Source organism: Pongo pygmaeus, chromosome 1 (assembly GCF_028885625.2).
Source record: "Pongo pygmaeus isolate AG05252 chromosome 1, NHGRI_mPonPyg2-v2.0_pri, whole genome shotgun sequence".
Taxonomy (NCBI): domain Eukaryota; kingdom Metazoa; phylum Chordata; class Mammalia; order Primates; family Hominidae; genus Pongo; species Pongo pygmaeus.
The window spans coordinates 41,296,236-41,322,398 of NC_072373.2; the positions used below are offsets into that span (position 1 = coordinate 41,296,236).

The 26,163-nt window shown below is 46.5% G+C and overlaps 1 protein-coding gene across 1 annotated transcript in view; it reads left to right on the plus strand.

Moving 5' to 3' along the window:
• PLXNA2 (plexin A2) overlaps nt 1-26,163 on the plus strand; it is a 221,766-nt gene that overhangs the window by 98,977 nt on the left and 96,626 nt on the right. Inside the window, exon 4 of the mRNA XM_054449421.2 lies at nt 2,644-2,778. Coding sequence (XP_054305396.1) covers nt 2,644-2,778 — 135 coding nt within the window. The remainder of the gene's footprint in view (nt 1-2,643; nt 2,779-26,163) is intronic.

Genomic DNA, 26,163 nt, shown 5'->3' on the forward strand with positions numbered 1-26,163 from the left:
CCAAGAACTTTTGTGACTAAAAGCTATGATATTTCTGTAAGAATCTTATGGAAATTTGGGTCTGTCTATCTAAGGGAGAATGCTGCTGGGAATGTCAAGGGGAACCATTTTAACTGTGGGGCATTTTCCCAGACAGAGACTCTTATTCTTCCTTCTGCTTGAATCTCATCATCAGAATTGCTCCAGGTTAGAGGCTGGTGGCCTCAGCCGTGTAACACCACTGCTGACTCTTAGAATCCCCTTGACCCTGTGAAAATGAAACAAATGGGCTTCTAACAACATTTCTGGAAGGAGGGGCTTTACTGATAGATGACAAGGCAACAGCCTTGAACAGCAGGAAGCCCATTCACTAGGGAGAAAGAGGGCAAGAGTGGAGCATAGGGGAAAGTCCCACAAGGGGAGTGATGAGGGATAGGAATGGCTGAGAAGAGTTTATTTGGTTCCATTGAGGTTACCTCCTCAAGTTCAGGCCCAGAAGCCCCCAAGTTGCCCAACAAAGCAGGTGAGGAGGAGAACATGGTGTCCTTGCCTCTAGACCCTGACCTACCATTTTCATCCGTGGGTTATAGCACAAGGGCCTCAGGCAAGAATCTGCTGTTTCTACTACCAGGGACCCCCGGGCCACAGCTTCCCACCCCACAATGGACTCATGGTCTGTTTCCCGCATACATCAAGTCCATCGCAACCCAACAGGTACAGACCAAGCCCTGGTTCAGGCTCCTCAAGGATGTAGATTCTCAGGACAGTAGAGAAATAGGAATGGAAGCTCTTCTCCCACTCCCCTAGCTCTGCAATCAATAATGCTGTTGACCTTCCCCACTCGGCCAATAAGAACTGAAAACACATCCATCCATCCATGCTAGTGTACTTGTTGTGGTATCAGGCATTGAGCTTGGCACTTGGGATGAATAAGTCATGGTGCCTTGGCCTGAAGAGCTCTCAGTGTGGTGGGGAGAAACAGGCAGAGGGAGATGATGATGAAGGGCCCAAGAGAGAATCCAAAGGGTGTAAGGGAGAAGAAGCCTTAGTCTTAAAATCTTCCAGGGAAAATGTCTTTTAACCTCACTTTGATTCAGCCCTAAGGAGTCTAGGATATGCTGTCAGTTGGTGCACAGTTCACGCTCTTTCAACAAGCATTTCACAAGCATTCCCTTTTATCCATCACCGGCTATGTTCCCAGTCGCATGCTAGTTCTCAGAGGATTATAAGATAAATAGAAAAGATATCCCTGCCTTCAAAATGTTGACAGGACTTACACACATCTGAAAAAATTAGAGAACAATTCGATTAGGTAGTCAATACATGTTAGCTAGTATATATACAATGAACAAATCAATTGATTATAATCCTAGGACAAAATGTCTGGCAAAAAAAAAAGGCATCAAAGTGGGAGCAATTAATTAGCCATTAGAGAAGATGGGGAAGGCTTCATGGAGGAGGTGGGGCTTCAGCTAGAGATGGGCAGAGGACAGTGAAAACAGGCTGGGCTCATGAATATTGGTCAGCAGTCAGCTACTAGAAAACTAGAAAACTAAAAACTAGAAAAACTGGGAGTGGGGCACATTCAGACCAAGGGCTCCTTGCCACCAACTTTTTGTATGACCTTAGGGAACTCTTTTCTTTGAGGTCGGCATTCAGCATAAGGGCCTAGATAGTACTTTTCAAAACCTTATGGTAACAGCATCAGCATCAGCTGGTGAATTTGTTAGAAATGTACATCCTCAGCCCTCATGCCCACTGAATCAGAAATTCTGGGGGTGGGCCTCGCAGTGCATTCACCAAGCCCTCCAGGTGATTCTGAGGACACACTAGTGTGAGAACTGCAGGACTACCTCGCTGCTCCTCAACCCTAGCTACTCATTAAATTCACCCAGGGAGCTTTTAAGCTGAAGAAGATGCCTGGGCCCCACCCACAGAGATTGTGATTAATGGATGTAGCCCTGGCATTCATATTTTTTAAAGCTCCCTAGATGATTCTAATGTGCAGCCAGGGCTGAGAAGCACTGGACTAGATGACATCTCAGTCCTTTTTGACTGATTTTCCTAGGATGGGCTTGGAGAGGCTAAGCCAGGATTCCTGGCTCCCCACCTCTCACAGGGTGGATTTGTGGACAGTGAGGGCATATGTTTGGGGGCTGAAAGACCCTCCTGGGATCCAAAAATCTTTAATCTCTTAATGAGCAGCTTTTTGATGATTTATATAAATTGTTCACCGTTCCTTCATACTTGTCTGAGGCTAAGATACTGTGAACAGATGTTGACTTTCCCACCCCAGCCACCAGGAAGGAGTGTGCATAAGCATACACTCACTTACACACACATACAATACACAGTGCTATAAATAGATGTACATGCACACAAGAATAACCGCATAGGGATATTCAAAATCATTCCCAAGGGCATATATGCACACACAAATAAATCCACTGTCAGAAATCCCAGGCCCAGAACACTCAGACTGCTTGGGAAAGGATTCCTTTTGGTGGAAATTGGGCTGTTTAAAAGAAGTGGCACTTCAGTCTATGGAGTAGTGACTGGGGGTTAGCAATGGTCTTCTGTAAGCTACCTGCTCTGGGCGGAGGCAGGTAGCCCACAGGGGAATACTGAGGGCAGATGCTGAGGACATCCTTGTTTCTCATACAGATTCGGGCCGACGGTCCTCCCCATGGTGGGGTCCAGTACGAGATGGTCTCTGTGCTCAAGGACGGAAGCCCCATCCTCCGGGACATGGCCTTCTCCATTGATCAGCGCTACCTGTATGTCATGTCTGAGAGACAGGTAAGTGCTAACACCCATCTCTGCTTTCCAAACTCCAAAAAACTGCTGATAATCTGTCACCTTTGTTCAGAAACTGTTCAGTCCAAGAAGAGAGACCTCTGGGCTTGCAGCACAGGGGTCTTGAGAGAGGCAGAGTTCCTGTAGGCTTTTGCAGGGAGCTAGAGAGAAGCAGCCGGGAGCCAGCCACTTCCTGGAGGCTTCACTCTAGGCCACAGCCCCTGTCTCAGCAAGTGATGAACAGCCCTGCAAGAACAGGCCAGACTGCGCGGAGCAGCTTGGTGTGATTAGGAGGTAGATTTACTGCTCTCAGGCCCACAGAGTCTGCTGCTCAAGGGAGCCAAAGAGGTGTAAATAATCCAGGCCTCCGGGCTGCGCCCACTCCTGGGAGAGGCAGACCCAAGATAGGGCCCCAGAAGGAAATAAAAATCTTGGCATGAGTCTTAGACTGGTGCAGAGTATAAGCTGGTCAGCTGTGGGAAGCTGAAACCAGGCCTATGGAGATGGGGAGCCCTGAGAAATAGACTTCTATCCTCTGTAGGGAAACAACTGAGCAAGTCTTCCACCCTCTGGGATGGATGGAGACTGTATCTCCTGTGAATATGTGTGAGTAGAGAGAAGGCAAATGCAGAGAGAGCCATGGTGAAGGGAAAGAGAAGCAGGGAAGGCAGGGGATTCATGAGATCAATGGAGACCCAGAAAGCTAAGCAAAGACCTTAGCCAAGCCGGGCACATTCCATTCACTCAGTCAGTGGGTTAATAGTTGTTCAGCAGCAGCAGCAGGGGTCTTGTCATTTTTCTTAACAGGGTAAGTAAAATAAAGGCCAAAGAAATGAGGAAAAGGATTGCCAGTCTGTCCCAGCAGCTGAGGACCCTGACTTAGGCTAGAGAAGGATGCTGGTAGAGCTGAAGGCCCAGAGAGCTTTTACAAGTTGCTTCCCGGCTCATGTCATTCTCAGAGAATTCTGCAAGAGTTCCAGGTGTCCTTGATCAAACTTACCCTTTCCAGAGCTCTCCTTACCTCCTTTCTTTTCAAATGTAAGGAGTCTGAATCAGGGGATGAGGGATGAGTGAAGAAGTAAGGAAGAGACAAGTGTGCACACGACAGCATTAAGGGAAGCAATGATGCAGTTCTGACTCGAAAATTAGTTCTTGAGGACAGATGATATAAATCATATGATAATTGCATGCCAATTACATCCAGATCCTTTTGAACCCACCTGTCTTTTTCACCTTCTTTCATGTGGCCTCTGCAGTTAAGTATAAACAGGTCCAGATGGGAATTTCGTGGATCTGTAGACCGCTTTGCCTAACCTAGAGTGGGTAAGACAGTCTTGGAAATAAACACTGACCTATCATTCCAATGAAACAGTCAGTGGGTCTAAAAAGAACTATTCCTGGGCACATATTTATTGGGAACAAAGTGCTGGGAATCATCAAAATGAATGAGACTTAGTCACTACCTTAAGTTGATTGCAATCTAACAAGAGAGAGACAGGTACCCAAATAGCCCAATAACGTCAGATTGAATTCTATACATACTCTTTTATCCTGTTCTTCTTTAAGGGAAAACATTATTTGTTTAATAAAAATGGTGGACGCTTGTTATACAAATTCAAGCAATGCATACAGAAAAGAAAACAGCAGCAGGTCACCAAATCTCACTACCCAAAATACAACACCATGTTAACATTTGATGAGCACTATTCCAGGCACTTATGCAGATATAGATACAGATAAAAGGACAGATAGATAGATGACAACCTATATAGGTGGATAAAACGATGGGCAGAGGTTAAATAGACTCACATTTTATGCAATATTTTCAAGAGGCACTGTGGTAGCAGAGGACCAGGCAGGTAGCTCTGGGTAAGAGGTCTTTCTTAGATTCTCTGAGCCCAGCAAAGTGGGAAAGAAAAAGTGACCAATGAGACCTTAGTGGGACTGAGAAGGTACCAAGGCATATATTTTAGCTGCATATCTTTTTATCCAATGAGACACTTTCTGAAAATGCGTTCAAAATATATCCAAAGAAGAGGGGCTGGGTCAGGGCTGGAGGCAGATGAGTGGGTTTCAGAGAATATAATCACCTCCTAGATCCATATCTGACGCCACCTCTGAGAGCATCAGCCTGGCCACACCAAATGTCCACACAGCTTATCTGTAAATACCCCTCCTCTGTCCCACCTTCTGCTTCAGGTACCCAGTTCTTGTTACAGTCTACACCAAACAGAGGGGTTTAGCGGTAGCCAGCCACGATGCAGAGATAGGAAGAATTTGGGTTTCATGCCATGGGCTGCCTCTGGTCAAGTGAGATATTAGTAGGGGAAGCTCCCTGTACCAGATGGAGCTGTGATAACGAGGCAAAGTCTGAGGGGGATTTGTGGTGCTCTGAGGCCTGTCACCTGGAGAGCCATAAATTGTGTAGAAATAGGTAGCCAGGTGACTTCATCAGGGGCTGAGTCCAAAGATGAAAGCCAAGAACAGCTCAGGAGGCCCATCTGTCGGAGGCTGGCTGTGAGTTAAGTGCTCACAGACAGCTCAGATGTCTTCAAGGAAGCAGTTGAATGTGTGGCAGGAGAATAATCTGTCAAAATGAAGTCAGATGTCCTGGGTTCCAGTCCAGCTTGTGCTATCACTGATAGTAGAATCAATCCTCTGACAGCTTCGGTTCCTCTTTTATAGCTGAGAGGAGTTGCATCAGATAACAGGCTTGTCTCTGAAGTCCATGGGTCTGATTTGGACTTCATTTCACCGTTCTTTTTCTGAGTGGCCTTGCACAAGTCACTTAACCTCAGTGTTTCTCACACAAGGTCAGTGTGAGGCTCAGCTGAGACAATAAAGGGGGAATTTCTTTTTATACTGCCCCACATGCCACATTCTATATGGCCCATTCTAGCTCTCATGCCTCATGATCCCATTTCTCAGGAGTATAGAGATGGTGTGTGATAAGGAGGGGGCAGGGGGATATGACACACCCAGTCATCCTCAGCCTGAGCCAGGAGATCTGTGTTCTAGGCCTGGCCCCACCTCTGACTTCAAGGGTAACCTGGGCCCTCAACTTCTCAGAGTCTCAGTTTCCTCATCTGTAAAGATGGAGATTATAAATCTAACTCTAAAGTCTCTTTCAGATCTTATGGAAATTTGTTTAAGGTCCTAGGATTGGGACTCTGCTCTGTCTCTCTCCAGAAGATGACACCAAAAATACAAAAGATGGGCCTGAGACTAAACCAAAAGCAGTGTTCTCTTTTTCAATTTTTAATTTTAAAATTTTTTATTTTGTTTTGTTTTGTTTTTGAGACAGAGTCTCACTATCGCTCTGTCACCGAGGCTGTGGTGCCGTGGCATGACCTTGGCTCACTGCAACCTCCGCCTCCCGGGTTAAAGCGATTCTTCTGCCTCAGCCTCCTGAGTAGCTGGGATTACAGGTGCTTGCCACCACACCCAGCTAATTTTTGTATTTTTAGTAGAGCCGGGGTTTTGCCATGTTGGCCAGGTTGCTCTCAAACTCCTGACCTCAAGTGATCCACCCGCCTTGGCCTCCCAAAGTGCTGGGATTACAGGCATGAACCACCATGCCCGAGCAAATTAAAAATTTTTTTATAGAAATAGAGATGGGGTTTCACCATGTTGCCCAGGCTGGTCTTAAACTCCTGGGCTCAAGGGATCCGTCCACCTCGGCCTCCCAAAGTCCTGGGATTACAAGCGTGCGCCACCGCGCCCGGTCAGCATAATGTTCTTAAGGAGAGATTTATAAGGCCACGTGTGCTCATATGAGCATCTTCGCTGATGGGTCAACATTGTAGAGAAAGCTGGAATGCTGGTTTGGTTATGGATATGTACACATGCTCTCGACTTATGATGGGGTTGCCTCCTAGTCAAGCCATTGTAGGTTGGAAATATTGTAAGTCAAATACATGTTTAATACACCTAACCTACCAAGCTCATAGCTTAGCCTCACCTACCATAAACATGCTCAGAACACTTACCTTCGCCTACAGTTGGGCAAAATCATCTAACACAAAGCCAACTTTATAATTAAGTGTTGAATATCTCATGTAATGAATTGAAGAGTGTACTGAAGGTGAAGGAGAGAGTGGCTGCATGGGTACTTGAAGTACAATTTCTACTGAATGTGTATTGCTTTCACACCACTGTAAAGTAAAAAAACCATAAGTTGAATCATCGTTAAGTTGTCTATTTTCCTACTTTGAGGCAGCAATTTAAGACTTTCCAGTTCTCTAAAAGTCCTAAGACCTTTTAAGATATCATGGGAATGGGTTTTTCATCATTTCACTCTAAAACAAATCTCTGGGCAACCTACTGTCATCCCTGTCTTCCACCCTGCCCCCAACCCTTGCCTCTCTGTTCCCCCACCCCTCCTCCAAGCATGACACATGTAATATTCTTGGGGCCGTGAGAGTGGAACACATGGTGAGAGTAAAACCAAGTCTCTGGTCTTACATTCTGCCTAGAGAGGTTTTCATCTCCCCACAGAGCTAGAACAATCCAATATAGCACTCATGTATTCTCTTTCACTCTCAATTAATTAATTAAATGTAATTAAGAAATAGGACTAGTAAGTGTTGGGTCGTTAGTGTCACTGCCTAACAAGTCAATGTTAATGTACTGTTAATAGATCTAAGACTGGCCAGTCCCAGGGGAAAATTTGGGAACTGATTCCCCAATCCTGTTAATTGCCCAGGTGCTCCACTGAGAGGATGCCTGGCTCTTTCCTAGAAAGTCTGCCCCAGCTTCACTGACAGCAAATCAGCAGACGTTATGGGCATGCATACAAGTTGCTCCCATATCCTCAGTGTGTAATGGAAGTCAGACAGCGAGTCCAGGGAAAATCAGGCTATAAGCCAAGTGAAAAACCAAGCAACAAGATGAAAAGAAACTTGATAGCCCCAGTTTTCACCCAACTTGTCAGGCTGGCCACTCCTAGAAAAGGACTATAAATCTATACACAGGGTGGATGGGAAAAGAGTATAGGGATGGAAGCAATTATTCTATTTTATACTTTAATTAGTTTGAATTAGCAGAGGGAATAGAGGCATAAAATGATCCAGCGAAGGGTGAAATGGAAAAAGGGAGTCACAGTGGAGAATGGCTCCGTACAGACTGGAAAGGGCCTTGGGAACAGCAGAAAGGATGGTGATGGGTGTGTGTGTGTTTGGAGTGGGTGGTGGGGCATGGGATTCTCTTCTCTATTTCTAGGCCTAGAGAGGCAAAATAGCATAGATGTGAAGAGCTGGCCAATGGGAGTCAGGCCAACCTCCATTCCATAGACACTTACTAAGTATATGGTTTTGATAACGTTATTCAACTTCTCTAAACCTCAGTTTTATCATCTGTGTAATGGGCCTAATGCAATTGTTGTGAGGATTGAGAGAATATATATAAATCACCCAGCATCATGTCTGACACAGTGTTTTCAAGAAGTGGTGGTAATTATTATTACTAGTAGTATTCTTAGAACTTCTTTGGAACTTCAGAAAGGGCTAGAAACATCTCCATCACAAATTATGGCTGGCACAGTGTTCCCAGTTTCAGGCAGTGGCCTCCAACTGCCATTCCTCCTGCTTCCTCCCAAGCGCTGCCTCAGAAGCCTCTGGCCCAGCCAAATGACAGCACTGGGCTGAGTCTCTCATAATCTGGTATTTATTTTAAAAATCCAGGAATGTGCCTGGCAGACTAAACAGTCCTGCTCCCCTCAATACAAAGGCAGGCAGCCCCAGGCCGATGTGTGAGGCCCGAAGGCCAGGATGGCAGGCAACTGTGGAGAGAAGGGAGGGGGACCCTGTGAGCCTGGGGCTGCATGCGTGGACACCGGGCCAGAAAGGGAATACCTATGGGGCTTTTCATTTCTGGTTTCTCCAGGTAAGCAACAAAGTCTCACGCTCATTGTGAAAGATGGGTCTGCCACTCTCCAGGTAGTGAACATTCAGACCCCGGTTCCGAATGTCCTAGATGTGCTAGTAGTTGGCACACTGTTCTGGTTATTTACTGCTTTGTAACAAACCACCCCCAGGTTTGGGGATATTTTTTTAAAAAATTTTATTATGCTCAAAGATTGTGTAAGTCAGGAATTCAGATAGGGTGCACCGAAGATGGCTCATCTCTATTCTATAATGTCTGCAGCCTCTGCTGGGATGACACGAATGGCTGGGGCTGACTAGAAGGACAAGGGGCTAGAATCATCTGGAAGATTCTCCTCCTACATGTCTGGGAAGTGGAAGCTGGGATCAGCTGGGACTATTGACCACAGTGCCTTAGACATGTCCCTGCCATGTGTGTTGGGCTTCCTGACAGCAGGCGGCCCCCAAGACAGTCAGAATTCTTGCTCATGGCAGCTCAGGACTCCAAGAGTGAGTACTCCCTACAATAAGGTAGAAATTGCATTGCCTTTTTGTGACTTGGCTTTGGCAGTCACGCAGTCCGTCTGCTTGCCTCTTCCCTCTGCTGCCCAACACCCATGTGATTCTGATGCGTGTGGCCCAGGAACACACATTAAGAACATGATTCCCTGGCTACCAAGGTAATGGAATCACAGAGCATCAGAGCTGGTAAGGACTGTAGAGAGCACTCATTCTGACCCCAGATGAGAAAGACAAGGCCCAGAGAGCACCCCGTTTAGCTGCCCCATCAGCATTGTGCAACACCCAACGCCCAGCTTGAGTCATCAAAGCTGGATTGATTGCTTCAAACATGTGGGGAAGCACCGACAGCTTTAAAGCTTGCTGTTGATTTGCTGAAGGTTGTGTAAGTCCTAACTGAGGTCTATCAAATGCCTATGGGCCCTGAAAATGCTTTCAGGAAGGGTTTGCAGGAATCCATCAGTAGCAGGATCACACTGCCTGGAAATTTTCCCGTCGCGGGTATGCTGCTTATAAATAGCTCTCCAGGCAGTCTTCCTGTGGCAATATTGTCTCATCTTGCACAGGAGCAGGCCTCTCAGTGACTTACCTTCAGTATGTGGGGGAATGGGACCTCATCCCCATGGATTACAGGAAACTGGCTTTTTAACCACCTCTGTTTAACATAATTTAAAAGAGTTGGGGCAAGGAGACTGTCAGCTTGGAGTTTTCAGAAACAAAAATTATTTGGAAAGATTGTAAAGCCACCCTTTCCTGAAGGTCTTAAATGCAGGACAGACCCCCCACCACCCCCTAAGAAATTCTCTGCATTGTTTGAAGACCCTATGCAGTATCTGGGGAGAGATGGAAGGACAGGCCAGACCCTTAGCATGCCATCCACCAATGTCCAGCAGCTGCACCAGAAAACTAATTGTGGTTTCCTCGGTTTGGAGGAGGCCCTGTCAACTACCAACCCAGATCTAGAACCAAAAATAAGAATCCTTTTCAGAGGTGCTATTGTGATACATGGGGCAGTAAGTCTTCTACCTGTAGCCAAAGCTACTGAACTGTTAAGTCCCTAAGGCACCTAAAGACCTTGGGGAAGGGAAAGAAAAAGCCTGGGGAGCCACACTTCCAGATGTCCCCTGCTTATTTATTTTGACAGACTATTATTTTGATTGTGCACATTTGTTTAGTCCAGGCGATAAGGCTTCCCAGGGTGCAGGCAGAGCATGCCAAGGTGTATTTTTACAAGGCAGGCAAGGTCTCAGTAACAGGAGACCTCCCTTCTGCCTGGGCTGGGAGGCCTTGGCTGAGCCTCTGGGGAGGAGGGAATGTGAGGGGGCAGGGAGGAGAGTTGAGCCTGAGGGACTTTGGGGAGAATTACAGAGTTTGCGGATTAGGAAAGTGAGGATAAGCGAATTGCTGCTGCACTTTTGTTTTAAAATGTGTCACTTTCAATCCAAGCCTTTGATGCACATGTGTTTCTGGTTAAGGATGCAGGACCCCAGTGTGGCCCAGGAGCTGAGCGCTCACATCAGTGCCTTTCCCAAAGAAAGGGCAGAATCCTGCCTCCCACCTCCTGGGGCTGTGGGTGCAGGCAACAATGACCACCTCAAACCCAGGTTTTGATTTTTTCCTCTTTCTTTCCCCCATTTCAAATGTCAAGGAAAAAAGAGGCTGATAGGGAGCTGATTCTCTGGCTATTAATATTCTCATCGGAGTATTTTTTTTTAAATAAATATTTTCACATGAGGGAAAGGCAATGCAAACCCACCCTATTAATCAGACACTTGGCTTGCTGTATTTAAGAGAGAAAACTCCAGCCTCTTATTTTGAAATCCTTTGGTTTGGAAAGAAATGATTGAATACAATGCCCAGGCTGGGAGAAGTGGTGCCAAAAACCTCATTTCTCTAAATGGGCAAGGGGGTTGGAGACTCTCTAATCCTTGACGAGGGATTTGATTTTTCTTTCTAGATAGGTATTGCTGAAGGAATGCACTGACTGCCCAGAATCATGTTCCTATGACCAGGAGATGGGAAGTTACAGTGTCTCACCAGAAGGAAACTTACCCTCCTTCATTCTTTTAAATATGGGGAAACTGATGCCTCCAGAGAGGAAAGTCATTTGCTTAGGCCATCATCTGAATTACCAGAAGAATCAGGGTAAATCCTGAGTAACCTGGTCTAGCCCAGCATCCTTTCCCAACTTGACAACAGTTGCACTCAGCACAGACAAGAGTGAACACTGACTGTGTTTAAAAACTTTTAATTAGCAACATTAAAACAACCTAGGCCCAAGAGAGTTCCTGAAGATGTTCCGAAGGGTCAAATTAAAATAGGGAAAGATTTGCATATTGTTTGCATATGCAGACTCATTCTTTCAATAGACCATTAAGTGTTGACCATGTATAATGCATAGAGCTGTCCACTGACAAGTCATTTGCATATGTAGATATAGATAGGGCTGTCTTTCTAAGTAATATTCCAGCAAAAGTCTCCTTCTAAATAGGGCTGCGAGGAAGATAAGTACCTTCTTGATTTCTTTCTGTTTTTCAATGCAACAATAGCACTATTACGTATACTTTTGTATAGCAAAAAATAAAATAGAATCCCTGCCCTCAAGGTGGTCAAATTCTGGAGGGGCGCAATGATGTATAGATAAATCACAAGATAAGGTTATTTATTTGTACATCAGAGCAATTCTGTAGAAGAGATGTACTATGTATTCAATGATTAAAGTAACTCATAAATGCATACCACCAGGAAGGGACCTGTCCTGATTCCCTCCATAATTGGGGTCACTCGGGGGACTCACCCTCTCCCTAACACAAGAATCCAGAGCTGGTTTATCCAGAGATTCTCTAGTGAAGAGCAGCCCTTTATTTTACAGAAGAGGAGATGAGAGGTCTGAGGGGGCAGTGACTCCAGAGAAGAAAGGGTATACCAAGCCGAATGTGGAGAAGCAGGCAATGATTGACTATCAGTAGTTTCCTGACAGCCATGGGGAGCAGCCAGCCTGGGTTCAAGTCCTGGCTCTACCGCTTACTGCCATGTGACCTTGGGCAAGTTGCTTCACCTTTCTCTGCTTCAGTTACCTCGCCTGTAAAATGGGCATAATTATGGCATCTGTTTGAAGATTAAATTAAATTAATTAATGCATAAAAAGCACTCTGAAAAGTACCAGGAACCTACTACCTGCTTAGTAAATGGCAGTAGTAGTAATTATATTTTTACAGTTGTGCCCTCATACATCGTCATCAGGCCAAGCCCTGCAGATCATGCTTTGCAAACAGCCACACCTAAAAAAAGCTTAACCACCCTGCCTTGCCTCTCAGCCCTACCTTATTTAAGCTGTGTTGAAATCTAACTAATATTTTTGCCGTGTTTTTATTTTAGTTTACAAACATGGCCTCAGCTAATACACCAGTCCCATGAGATAAGTATTATTGTCCTTGCCTTTTTTTAACAGATAACAAAACTGAAATTCAAGCTGACTAATTTGCCCAGGGCCACCAAGCTGTCCCACAGCAGGGCTGGGACTCCACCCTACACCTCTGAAGCCAAATCCACACCTCTTCAGCTTCCTAAGACAGCGCCCCCTGGCTGCCCTGTAGCTGCAGAAGGCTCCTCCCCTCCTGCTCTCCCCACACCCGGCTCCCAATTAGGAAAAGGGTTCAGAGGCGGCTTTCTGGGCTCCAGGAGGCCAGCACAGACTCAGTAACTCCTCATTTGACACCTTCAAGGAGATTGGAGTAGTGCACTGTTTTGTTTAAAAAAACCAATAAAGGAAAGCAAGCACTGCCCCAGGCCCTACATGGACAGTCAGGGGAAATGCCTCTGCAGGTGGTCAGAGTGCAGGGAGAAAAAGCCCCACGCGCCAGGAGGTTACTGCGGAGTTTCTCCTGCGCAGCCGGCCAAGCGCCTCGCGAGCATGATCTCCCCTCTTCACAACAACCTGGGAAGACAGGTATTACCTCCCCCGTTTGACAAATGAGGAAGCCCAAGTGCAGCAATGTTGAGGGATCTGAGCTAGGTGTGTCTATGACTTTTAGGAGGCATAGCCGGGAGTGAGGAGCCTGTCTGTGTGGCTGCAAAGCTCCTGCACTGCTCGCCCTCCCCCAGCACGAGGAGAGCCCGTTCAGAGACCCCAGCGGGAGACATCATGACTCCCCTGCATATTTTCTTACCCCCATCCAAAGCTCGTCGGTCTGGCAAAGGAAAAACCTTTGCAAGGAGGGCAGCTGCAGAACACATGTGAGGCATTGAAGCCCCGATTCAGCTTCTCTGGTGCTGTTTCAAGTGTGAACCATGCAAACCCATATCAGCTCAATCCCTGGCCCTAAGTAAGAGGTTCTCAGGCTCAAGAAAGCCTCCTGTGTTCCCCATCTTAAGTCTTATCCTGCCAGACACAGGGGGCCCCGGAATGACACCCCAGAGCTCTGCAGCCTGCTTTTCAGCTCCTTCCAGGAGCGCTCCCTTGTGCTCCCTGCGTTGAGTTTCAGTAATTGAATGTGTTTTATTTAGACCATAACATTTAGTGCCACTTTGGATTTCCAATTAGGCTTCAATCAGATGCCGAGAGTCTGATTCGTTTTGTTGTTTTGATCAACACGAAAGATGGCAACATCAGAGGAGCCGTCATGAAGAGTTACTTCCATCCACGGATGACTAGGACAGTTTCTGTAGTGTGAAGATGCAGGTTCAGAGGTGTCGAGAGCGGCACCATGCATCAGGGAGAGGGGCGGAGGCAAAGGGGAAGTCAGTGAACCCCTGGAGACAAGCGCAATTGGAAGTCCTGGGGTACGTGGCCGGGATTTGGCAAGGCCCCTCTGTATGTGGCAGGGCTCTGGGTGCCCCTGAGGGAGGGGAAAGGTGTTGGTCTCCACCCCAGCAGGTTTCTCACACAAATGGTTCAGGCTTGAACAGCCCCTCTCAGGCCTTTTATCCAGGGACATCTTTGTGAACACAGGGTTCCCATGAGGTGGCAAGCTGACCACCACCTGTTGATTTCTTTAGTGAAGGCCTCTGAACTCCTCAGCCACAAATGACCAGCTGTACTCGTTTACAGAAATATGCAGGGGCTTTTTCTCACCACCTGTGAGTTCTGGCCAGCCACTGACACATGTTGCCTGTTAGGTAAGTTTTCTCAATGGGGTTGATCCTAGGGACAAAATTTGGAATCCAACTTTGAACTGCCAGGGAGTTTGTTGCAGAAGGGAGGTGGCAGGATGGCAGAGGGGTGATGAGAGAGTGGCTGGGGAGGGGTAGGTAAGAGTCTGCCTGTGCCAATTATCAAGAGTCATTCACCACGCATCTGAGTCAAGGCCAGCTGCATCCTCATTTTCCCCATTGATAAAATGTGTTTGAATGCCCCTTACAGCCATGTCATTGGGTGCATTCCTTCTAGCCATGAATGTGTATGGAATGGAGGCTGTGTGCACAGCGCTCGGAGGCTGACCTGGGTTCGAGTATGCATGTGGTTGTGAGAACAGAAGTTGGTGGGGTTGGTGAGTGAGATGAGAGCAAACATTCCTGTGTGTTCTGGGGGTGTTAGTGTCTACACTATGTTAGTGTTAGTGTCTTCACTATGTTAGTGTTAGGCTCTTTCATATACCATTGCATGTACCCACTGGGGGAAATGTATGTTCGAGCCCTTCTCCTCCCAGCTTTATGCTGTTTTTAGAGCCAGCTTGGCTGCATTTCCAGCTGGCTCTTTGATCTTTCTGTAGCAGGCCAGCTCAGGGACTCAGCTTTTCAGCCGCAATGTCCACTTCATAGAGTGCTTGCCTTGGGGTTAAGTTTCCTGAGCCTTTGCCACTGCGCCTCAAGTTACCTCCCTCACCTCACCTTGTTCCCCCCAGTTATGACTGGTCCCCACCTTGCAAACAGGTTGGGGTTTGAAACTCCCACCAGGTGGTGAGAAGGCTGACTGTGTCATCAGCTGTTGGTGGCTTAGCAAACAGTCTGGGTTCAGCCTCTGTCCCTCAACTAATATTTAATTATAAGAAAGAGATGGGCAGAGATGCAAGCCAGGTAGAAGGAAGACAGGAGAGGGAAAAATGAACTGAGATGAAAAAAATGTTCTAGCCACTTAGCCATTAAATAGCTCATGAAACAGCCTTTGAGGACCTACTGTGCTCACAGCAAAGAGCTTATGCTTGCACTATCACACATACATATGGAAAACAGACAAGTAAGTAGTGAGTTACAATACAGTATGCAGAGTGCTGGGATTACAGGAGAGGGCGCCACCCAATATAGCCTGTGAGTCAAGGAAGACCTCCTGGAGGAGGTGATACTCTAGCTGAATTGTGAGAGGGGAGGGGCTCACCCAGTAGAATAAAAAAGCAAAGAAGTATTGTTCAAGTTAAGGAAAGCTTGGGAGTGTGAGAGAGTTTGGTATATTCAAGGAATATTTCCCAAAACTTGATACTGGCAGTGCTGAAGGCAAGGATTAGGAAGCATCCATCCTCACAGAATTTCTACAGCATGCAGGTGAGCAGCCTTCAGGTGGGCTCGATCCACCCACCTTTCCTAAGAGAGATTCCCCCAGCCGCAGCTGCTACAACATAGAACTTGGTAGGAAGCCATCATGCACCCAGACCCTGGTGCTCTCTGTGGCAAGCTCACCAGCAGGTCCTCTGGACTACCCTGGATCTAAGTAACATCATCAAGAAAAAAGATGCTAGCTCTGGCAGAGCTCCAGTGCTGAAGCCCGTTGTAACCTTGCCAATCCCCTCCCCTCAGGACAGCCATTTCTCTGACTGTACAGCAAGGAAGACCTCTGCCCATCCCAGGTTCATGGAAAGAGGATAAAGGAAATGAGATAATGCACCCATTTCAGGCATTCATTGTATCATTTCTGCAGCATTTATTACAGGCAGAGACCTTGCCAGTCTGGGCTGCTTCTATCTCCCCAAGAGATACCACAGTGTTTGGTACTTAGTAGGTACTCAAGAAACACTTGGGCTGGGCACAGTGGCTCACGCCTGTAATCCCAGCACTTTGAGAGGCTGAGGCGGGTGGATCACGAGGTCAGGAGACCATCCTGGCTAACACGGTGAAACCCTGTCTCTACTAAAAATACAAAAAATTAGCCAGGCATGGTGGCGGTCACCTGTAGTCCCAGCTACTCGGGAGGCTGAGGCAGGAGAATGGCGTGAACCCAGGAGATGGAGCTTGCAGGGAGCCGAGATTGCTCCACTGCACTCCAGCCTGGGGGACACAGTGAGACTTTGCCCCCCCCCAAAAAAAAGAACACTTGTTGGAGCTTAGGAAGAAAGAGAGGAGGGGAAAAAAGGAAACAAAGGAAAATATCTATGAAAAGGAGGCATTCTAGTTTACTGTAAGGCCTCATCCTGGGAGGCACTTAGAATTGTATTCAAATCTTGGCTCTATCACTCTTTGATATGGTCTGGTGTATCCTCTCTAAGCCTTGGTCTTGTCTTCTGTAAAGTGGGGATAACAATAATACCTACCTGATAGGACTGCTGAGAAGGTGAAATCCCTATACAATGCCTGGGACAGAGTGAGAGCCAAACCCTCGGACATGGCTCTAGCTGAGCCCTGTGTTTTCTCCCTGCCTCCATGGTAATCTCCCTCTCTCGCTACCATGGAGTCCCCCAAAACTAACACGTTGCCCATTTTTCATCCTTAAGTCATCTGCCAGTTGCATCTATTTCTAGTCTCTGTCTTATGAGACAAGAATAAGGAAGGAAAACAGATAACTGTGGAGACTCATTTGCCAGTTGTCAGCTCCTGCCGTCAGCTGGGCTCTCTTGTCTGCTTCTCCCTGGGTGCCTGGAAAAATCATTGTGACCTTTTATTTACTGGTTGATCTAGTCAGCTCTTGGCTCCGGATCTCTCTGCCCGCCCCTCAGGCTCCCCACAGCTCTCCCAGCCCTCCATCAGCCAGTGTGGGTTCCCTGACTCCCAGGCAGAATCATGCTGCAAGACGGGCAGGCTGTGCTGGGCCCTCGGAGCCTGCCTGTCTTCATGATCAGATTCCTAAAAACCTGTGGGCACAGAGAGGAGGGGCAGCCAGAGCTATTGATCTTCCCTACTCGCTGCTCCCACCAGGGGGGATTTCTGCTGCAGATTCTCTCCTGCAGGCCTCTTCTTCCCACCCCATTTTACTGAGCAGCTAAACTGAGCTTGAGGCTAGCGAGTGGCTGCCCCGGAGTTACTTCGTAAGTCAGCAGCATACTCTCTCTCTTGGCCCCTCATCCAACTTTTTGAGCTTTACCAGGTTCTTTTCATCCATTTCCCTTCAACCTCTTCTACTCCCTACATCAGCTCCCAGCCTGGCTGGCTGGCCATGGCCAGCAGCTATTTCTGCTTTTCTTTCTCCTTCTCCCTGGGCCCAGCCATGCATTTCTCTGCAGCTCCTCTGAGCCAATTGGACTGAGGTGTGCACCTCGGGAAGTGGAAGGTGGCTGTTGGGAACACAGACAATTGTAGTGGTGACAAGGAGACAGAGGAGGCTAACAAGTGTATGCTGACAAGAAGACATGCCACATTGGTCCCTGGAAGGCCAGGAATGAGCCAGGCAGACCCAAACTATGTCTTGATTGGTTGCAGGAGTTAATGGTGTATACAGCATAAATGTGACCTTTTATTTACTGGTTGTGAGTAAATAAAAGGAGTGTGTGTATGTATGTATGTGTGTGTACATGCACACATATGTGTATCATACCCAAATCAGCGTCTGCAAAAACAATCATCCAAGGTAGAGTATGGCTTTCTCACTCCATTTTCTTCAGGCCATCTCCTTGGACTTCCCAAAGTTTTCATTGCCCATGTTGGAATTGGCAAGCCTTATGCCTCCCTCAAATTTGGAGAAAGGAGTTTTAAAAGCCTCTTGTGCAAGTCAGCTCCCTGCTTCCCAAGCTCTCTTCTTGGCCCTTGCTGTCAGCATCAATTTTCTGCAGGGAGTGATTTAACCTTCATTTATTCATTAATTCCTTTTTCCTCTTAACTTCATTAGGTAAGATTTATAAAGGTGCTGAACTGGAAAGGTCACCTGTCCCTGGGCCCAGGACACAGTGTGCCTGCCTCTCTTCTTGTGTGCTTCATTTCAGGAGTGCTTCTGAGGTAGGGAGGTGAGGAGAGTAGCAGAAGAGAGAGTGAGAGCAGAGCCTGTGCTCCAGGAAGGCAGGGCAGGCAGGCAGATACCATAGGCTCTGAACACGCTTCCAAATTGCCTGCTTACTGTTGGGAGGCAGGATGGCACGGTGGGGAGGATAGGCTCTGTGTTAGGCACATCTGGAGTCCTGGCACTACCCTTCCTAAGCATCAGCCTTCCCCAAGTTACCTGTCCTCATTAAGCCTTCAGTTTCCTCTTAGAAAAACTGTCAATAATGCTAGAATCCACTCCATCAGGTTCTTGCAAGGATTAAATGAGATGCTTCATGAGCATAGTGCCTAGAACACAGCAAACATTCAACAAACAAATTGAAGATCTTTTTAAAAAGAGCTTCAGTTTTCCAATACAAGCCTTGGTAGCACTGGGCAGTCATTGGATCACGGACCACTAGAGACTAGTGTGCAGGAAGTCTATTTGATTCCCCCAAGCAAGCTAAGCCCACATAGTCTGTGACTGATCCTATCTCCAGAACCATAGAAAAAGCCTGTGGTTTCCTCATGGGGGGAGCCAGAAAGAACCAAACCACCCCATGGGGTCAAGGTTGCTTCCCAGGGTCTAACAGATTTCTGCAGAGAGTTAGGGTAAGCTAGCCTCCTGCTCACTGCTGTCACCCTCTGAGGCCTACCCACCAATCGTTCATGGTCGTGGGCCTTTTTTCAAGTCCCTGAGGCCTGCTGGGCTCAGCTGCTAACCATTTCATCTTAAGGAGCTGTCTCTCTCATTGCCAGCCTCCCTGGAAGGAGGGGATGCAGTACAGACTAAAGAGCATGCAGGTGTTTTGAACTTGCACAAAGGTCAGAATATCCGCCTGCTGCCATCTCCATGTTGTCTTTCCTCCTGTGACCTCAACAGAATTCAAGACCATCTCAATCCACCCCAATCACAGTGAATTCAGTCCTCTGAACTTCTCTAACTCTTATGGTAAAACTGCCTGTCCAGATCTATCTATGTGGTGTCTTCCCCCATCAGGCTTTAAGCTACTCGGGGAGCGGATGCAGGTCGGAAGCAGCCTATCCCCTCCCAGGGCCATTTGTGCAGCCAGAACTCAATCAGGTGTTTGAGAAAATAATTTTAATAGAAAAGCACAGAGGAAAGCGGGCAGGCAAACCTGTTCTGTGTGCCAAGCTGAGAATATTGGGTTTGAATATGATCACAGAGGATTACAAGAATTAATTTTATTTTATCTAATATGCTTCGAATTGGGCTTCTGGAATTCAACATGCAAATGTATGCTCCTAGTGCAAATTGGAGCATGCCCAGATTAATGGAGAAAATTCTCGTCACCTTGCTTTTCTCAGAATGCGATTTCTGTCACCTGAGATCACTTATTTGTTTGCCAAGGATGAACCAAGGGGTAAATTCTGATGGAGGAAGGAATCTGAGGGCTGGGTAAATCTAACCAGTGCCTCCCCCATGGCAGATGGAATGAAGAGAGATGCTGAGCAGTGGATGACAGCCCTTCAAAGAGCATGGGGACTTCAGGGCAGTAGCCATGGGAAGTCCAAACTGCTCCTCTGGTCCCAGACCAGCCTTCACTGGTATAAAGATCACTTCAAATGCATTGTGTTAGTTCCTACTATCCTCACCTCCCAGATTTAATGAGATTCTTGGGCATCGTTAATAAACAATGCCTGACCTTTTTAGAGTGGCAATATTATATTATTTCATGAAATATGGCCCTACACAAAAGGCCATTTGGTGTAGTTATTGTTACATTTTGAAGTGAATTTGGGTCTAACAATGAATTTGGTTCTGAGACTTTCACAGTATCCATTGAGAAAACTGGAGATACTAGTCACTGAATAGCCTAAATAGAAATTGACCAGTGTTTATACCCGAATGTCATGGCTATACCCCATTCTCTGAGCTTCTGCCCTCATTCTCTAGCTGTGGCCGATACCATTACCGCCGTGCCTGGCCGCTAAGGATGCTGTGACACCAGCTTGGCCTAGCTGTGGGCAATTTCCTCTCCCTATAATTCAAGCTAAATCAATATTTGAATGTATAGGAAAGAAAGAAGGCCTCACAAGTATAGGAAATTTATTTTCTCAACCCTCTTTAGTTGGGCTTGCCTAAAACATAGGGTATCTCTGGTTCTTTTTTTTTTTTTTTTTGAGACAGAGTTTTGCGTTGTCGCCCAGGCTGGAGTGCAATCACATGATCTCGGCTCACTGCAACCTCTGCCTGCCAGGTTCAAGGGATTCTCCTGCCTCAGCCTCCCAAGTAGCTGGGATTACAGGCGCCTGCCACCACGTCCAGCTAATTTTTGTATTTTTAGTAGAGATGGGGTTCGCCATGTTGGCCAGGCTGGCCTTGAACTCCTGACCTCAGGTGATCTGCCCATTTCGGCTTCCCAAAGTGCTGGGATTACAGCACTGTAATCCCAGTGCCTGGCCTGGTTCTACTTTTTAAAACAACTTTTATTTAAGGTTTGGGGGTACATATGCAGGTTTGTTATTTAGGTAAACTTGGGTCATGGGAATTTGTTGTACAGATTATTTCATCACCCAGGTACTAAGCCTAGTACTCAATAGTTGTTTTTTCTGCTCTTCTCTCCCTTCCCTCCCTCCACCCTCAAGTGGGCCCCAGTGTCTGTTGTTCCCTTCTTTGTGTTCATGAGTTCCCTTCATGTAGCTCCCACTTGTAAGTGAGAACATGTGGTGCTTGGTTTTCTATTCTGACAACCACTGGATTGGTTCTACTTTTTATGAAGTTCAGTTTCTTTACCAGTGACCCTAGACTAACATCTAGTGGCCATGGGGTAATGTTGGTAGACATCAGTGCAGAGCGAAGCTGCACACACAACGTAGGCTTTAAATAGTGTCTCTCTCTGGGGTCAGCTAGATGGAATAGATACCTGGCCATTTCTGTAACTCTCCAAGTAGCTTCCCTTAGGGACACATCTCACTTCAGTTATAGAAGAAAGGTGGTTTATGTTTTCTAAGTCCAATGACTAGCTGCATCCTTTTCAATCCAGATTAGAAGCTCCTCCGACCTCAGAAACTGCATTTGGCCCAAGGATACTGCTTTCTGCTTTCCTGCATCCTAAGGCTACAGTCTTAACATATAAAATTACTTTAAACATAAACAATGACAGATAACCATTAGAGGAGAGTCATTCTTTTACATTGTAAAAATTGAACTGGGAATTGTCACTTTTAAGAGGTAAGAGAGAGACATATGGACAGACTACCAGGAGACCCTTATTTGTCTCTTAACATTAAATCTAAATCATAAAAACCAAGAGACAAGAGACTCTTACACTTGGAGCCTATTTCATTTTCTTTTTTTCATGAGAGGTGTGTGGAGGGTGCAAAAGGCCCACACTCAAAAACATCATTTCACTGTGCTTCGGTTTCCCCGATGGTAAAAGAATCCAGCTGCCTGATATCTTAAGTCTGAATATTAATGACTAAACTGAATCAGTGGGATTTCTTGGGGTGAACGGTGGGACAGTTTCCATCATGACACTTGCTTATGTGGGAGGATATTAAGCTCCTTTCTTTCACCTTCTTGATTCTGAATTAGGAAATTTAGGAAGTTACTAATATTGGCTACAATATGGTTGAACCTTGAAAACATTATGCTAGAAGCTAGTCACAAAGGATCACGTATTGTATGATTCCATCGCTATGAAATGCCCAGAACAGGCGAATCCCTACAGACAGAAAGTCGATTGGTGTTGCCTAGGGCTGGGGCAGGCAGGAGGGAATGGGAGTGACTACTAATGGGTATGGGGTTTCTTTTGGGGGATGATGAAAGTATTCTGAAATGGATTATGCTAATGGTTGTACAGTTCCTGAATATACAAAACACCGTTGAATTGAGCAATCTAATTTGGTGAATTTTATGGTATGTGAATTATCTCATTAAAGCTCTTATATTAAAAATCTTGGGAAGATCATATCCTAATTGTCTGGCTACTCCAGCACCTCTCCTTCCCCTGGCAACCACCACCCAAAGAGGAAGTAGACGCTGCACCACGGATGACATCAATGTGTGCATCTGAGGGCTCTGCCATCCTTATTCTCTGTTCCTCTTCCCTTCTTCCTGCTTTCTTCCCCCTGCCTTGTTCTCCTACTCTTTCCTATTCCTTCTATCTCCCTTCTCCTTTTTTCCTTATTTTCCTACTGATCTCACCATCCAATGGGTGCATCTCGTGGGTTTTCCTTAACCCTAGGAAGCTGAAAGTGGCATGGAAGAGGGAACAAGAGAGAGTGAAATTTAACCATCACCATAATAATTAAGTCTTAATATTATTATAAATTATTATTATAGGTGTCCAGGACTTAATTTAATCTTCACAACATTCCTATTAGGGAGATAATTATCCACATTTTATAGATTAAGAAGTTTTTATGGATAAAGATGAAGAAATACACTAACATGCTCAAGAAAACCCAGCAAGTCAGAGGCAAAAACAGAATTCAAACCATGGTCTGTCTGGCCTCAGAGCCTATTCTCCAAAGCATGATAGGACCTTAAATATGAGGCTGGGCCTGGTTATTTATTGATGAATTATAATAGAAGTAATTTGATGGGGTTCCAAACTGCAGTATCTAGGATCTCATCTGTTGGTCTGATATTTATGTCCGCTTATGGGTGATATCTGTGTGGCTCTTCCATTTATTATGGTTTTCATTAAGACTCTAATCCTGTTTAGAAGTCTGTTTGTCATTTTTAACTCTCCTGTTTAATCTTGGGCAGCCCTAATCTTTTTTCACTACCAGCCAGAGACAGACAGCTCCTGATGGCTCTTTTCTTCTCACAATTGTGTGCAGGTGGGGGTGTGAGGGGAGATGAGTGTGGTGGGCCTACCTGTCCATGACTGTGTGGGACATGAAGGTGTGTATGGTGTATCCGTGTGAGCTGTGATGTGAGCATGTGTGAAGTTCGTGCATGGTGTCACTGTATTGGTGTGCACTGTGAGTGTGTGGTATGGATGTGTGTTTGTGTTCATGAATGTGTGTATACGAGTATGGGTATGGGTTTGTGGAGTCATGGAGTACATATGTGTGTGTGTCAGGGGCTACCATTCATGATATTTGTATTAGTCTTCTCATGCTGCTATAAAGAAATGCTCGAGACTGGGTAATTTATAAAGAAAGGAGGTTTGATTGACTCACAGTTCCGCATGACTGGGGAGGCCTCAGGAAACTTACAATCATGGTGGAAGGCACCCCTTCACAGGGCAGCAGGAGAGAGAATGAGTGCCAGCAGGGGGAATGCCAGATGCTTATAAAACCATCAGTTCTCATGAGAACTCACTCATTAGCACGAGAACAGCATGAGGGAAACCACCCCCATGATTCAATTACCTCTACCTAGTCCTGCCCTTGATTACAATTCAAGGTGAGATATGGGTGGGGACACAGAGCCAAACCATATCAGTATTCTTTTTTCATAAGCATGAGAATTCTTGAGTGGAAACCTAGCCATCTGCTTCTAAAACACAGAGACCATTTCGCCTCACATCTGACCTTCCCTGGTGGATAAATCCTCCTGGGGTGAGAGGGTTTTAGGGAATCCGGAAAGGGATAGCGATTGACCAGGCCCCCTCCCCTAAGATAGTCTCGGAGCCCAGCTCTCACTCATGGTGGACCTTACTTAGGTTTCCCTGGGCATGGAAATCTCCTTCCCAGCAGCACTGGTTTACAGAGAAATTCTTCCATTGGTCTCTTCATCCTTGAGGGAGGATTAGATTTGTTTTACTTTTTCAGTTATTAAGCATCTACTCCTAAGGAACGAGCAACAAAGGAAATCTACATGGGTGACATCCCATATTGTGTCCTTCACTGGCCCCAGTGCACACCCAAAGCTCATTCTCTCTGCTTTGGTTTATGGCGTTTTCATGCCCAGGCCACTTTTCACCCTGCCCCTTTTCAAGTCTTGCCTCCTCCTTGGAGCCTTGCCTGCTCTCAGACCCAAAGGTGATTCCCATCTCTCTGTACCCTCTGACCTCCCCTCACAGACATTATAGGAGGGCCCACAATATTTAGTACTTAAAAATATTCTGTCTCTGGGTCCACCAGGCCAGAACGCTGGGAGACCCACCAGCTGTATTTCAACTCCCTACTTCCCTAGGGACTTCAAGGCTGAAATGATGGTTCAGGAAATGCACTACATAAAGGCATCTGGCTGAGGGGCAAGTAGGGGCTGAAACAAAGTCCTTATTCATCTTACCAAGGCATGTGCCTAGATGGGGCACCTCTTTCAAATTGCACCAAAGTACCGCATTGGCAAGTGGTAGTCCTGAAAGGGAGTCTCAGAGAGTTCAATTTTCTTGTCTCAGGGCCTCTAGTAGCAGCCAGAGGAATGCTTAATGAAGAACCCGAAGAGTGCTGCCTGCCCCTCCCCATGCGTCAAAGATGAAGTCTGGCCTCACAGTCTGTCTTCAGAAAGCTTCACCCCCTCTCTGATTAATCCCACCCCACTCTAATCACCACTTAACTCCACATGCCCTTGTCTGGCTCCAGCTTAATTTTCACATCTCAGTATCTGCCTTTTAAGAGTCCTGAATCTTTTTTTCACATCTTTGTTATGTCCTTCCAACTAGTTAGCAAGCTGTAGGAGGGCAGAGAGCATGTTTTCATTTCCTTTGGTTTTGGCCACCCTTGTGACATCCATCAGAAAACTCTGCACCCAGCCGGGGCTAAATCAGTGTTGTTGACACACAGAGTCACCAGCCAAAGGTGCAGAGACACCAAAGCCCCGTGCTTAGAGCTAGGAGCTGGGCCAATGACCCCTGTTCCCAAAAGCCAGCTCAGCCAGGCGCCTCAGGGGACACAAATCCATCCACTCACCTCCCTCTGGTTTTGGACCTCATTACCCAAAGAAATGTCCCTAAGGATTAGAAAGTTCTGGAGAAGGCCAGGTGCGGTGGCTCATGCCTGTAATCCCAGCACTTTGGGAGGCCGAGGCAGGCAGATCACTTGAGATCAGGAGTTCGAGACCAGCTGGCCAACATGGTGAAACCCCATCTCTACTAAAAATACAAAAATTAAATTAGCCAGGCATGGTGGCGCACATTTGTATTCCCAGCTACTTGGGAGGCTGAGGCAGGAGAATTGCTTGAACCCAGGAGGCAGAGGCTGCAGTGAGCTGAGACTGGGCCACTGTACTCTAGCCTGGGTGACAGAGCAAGACACTGTCTCAATAAAATAAAATAAGAAAGAAAAAAAGAAAGTTCCAGAGAAACTCAGCCAATCTCATGGTCTCTTTCTGTGGTGACATAAAGTGCTGGACAGGAAGAGGAAGAAGTGGCCCTAGCCCTTCACCAGACTCACCTTTCCTTATCACTTAGTGAAGGATTGATTCGATTTCTTGTGTTCAGGGGCTTTGCAGGGACTAGAGCTTCACCCCTCCCTGAAAGTGTGTTTGCTTTGGATCAGGGACAGGCCTGTTTGCGGACAGAGCATCCGGAGACCTTTCGCTGGTTCTGTGATATGGTGGCTTTGTTGCTCTCCTATGGCACGCCTGGCCAGTGGCATCAGGGAACATATCTCCTGCCACTTCTTCCTGGAGACCTCCAACCCCGAGCCCCTGGCTGACCTCCACTTTCACCTTTCAGCCTCGTACTCCCATGCCACCTCAGCACACTCTCCTGCTCTAAAAAAAAGAAGCATTCAGGCAGTCACTAAATAGCAGTATTGATGCCCCATCCCCACATGCCCTGGAATGATAATGCATCACCCGTGGTGTGTATCCAGACGGAGCCAGATTACGCTCAGGTGGTTAAAAGTCCAGGTCTAATTAGAGTTCCAGGAAATCAAGCCATTGTATTATTAATGATTCTCCGGCAATGTTCTGATTAAAACAGTAATTTTAATAAGCACAGCTCGACGCTAAGTGTTCACTGAGCACCTAATTAAATCAGTTATC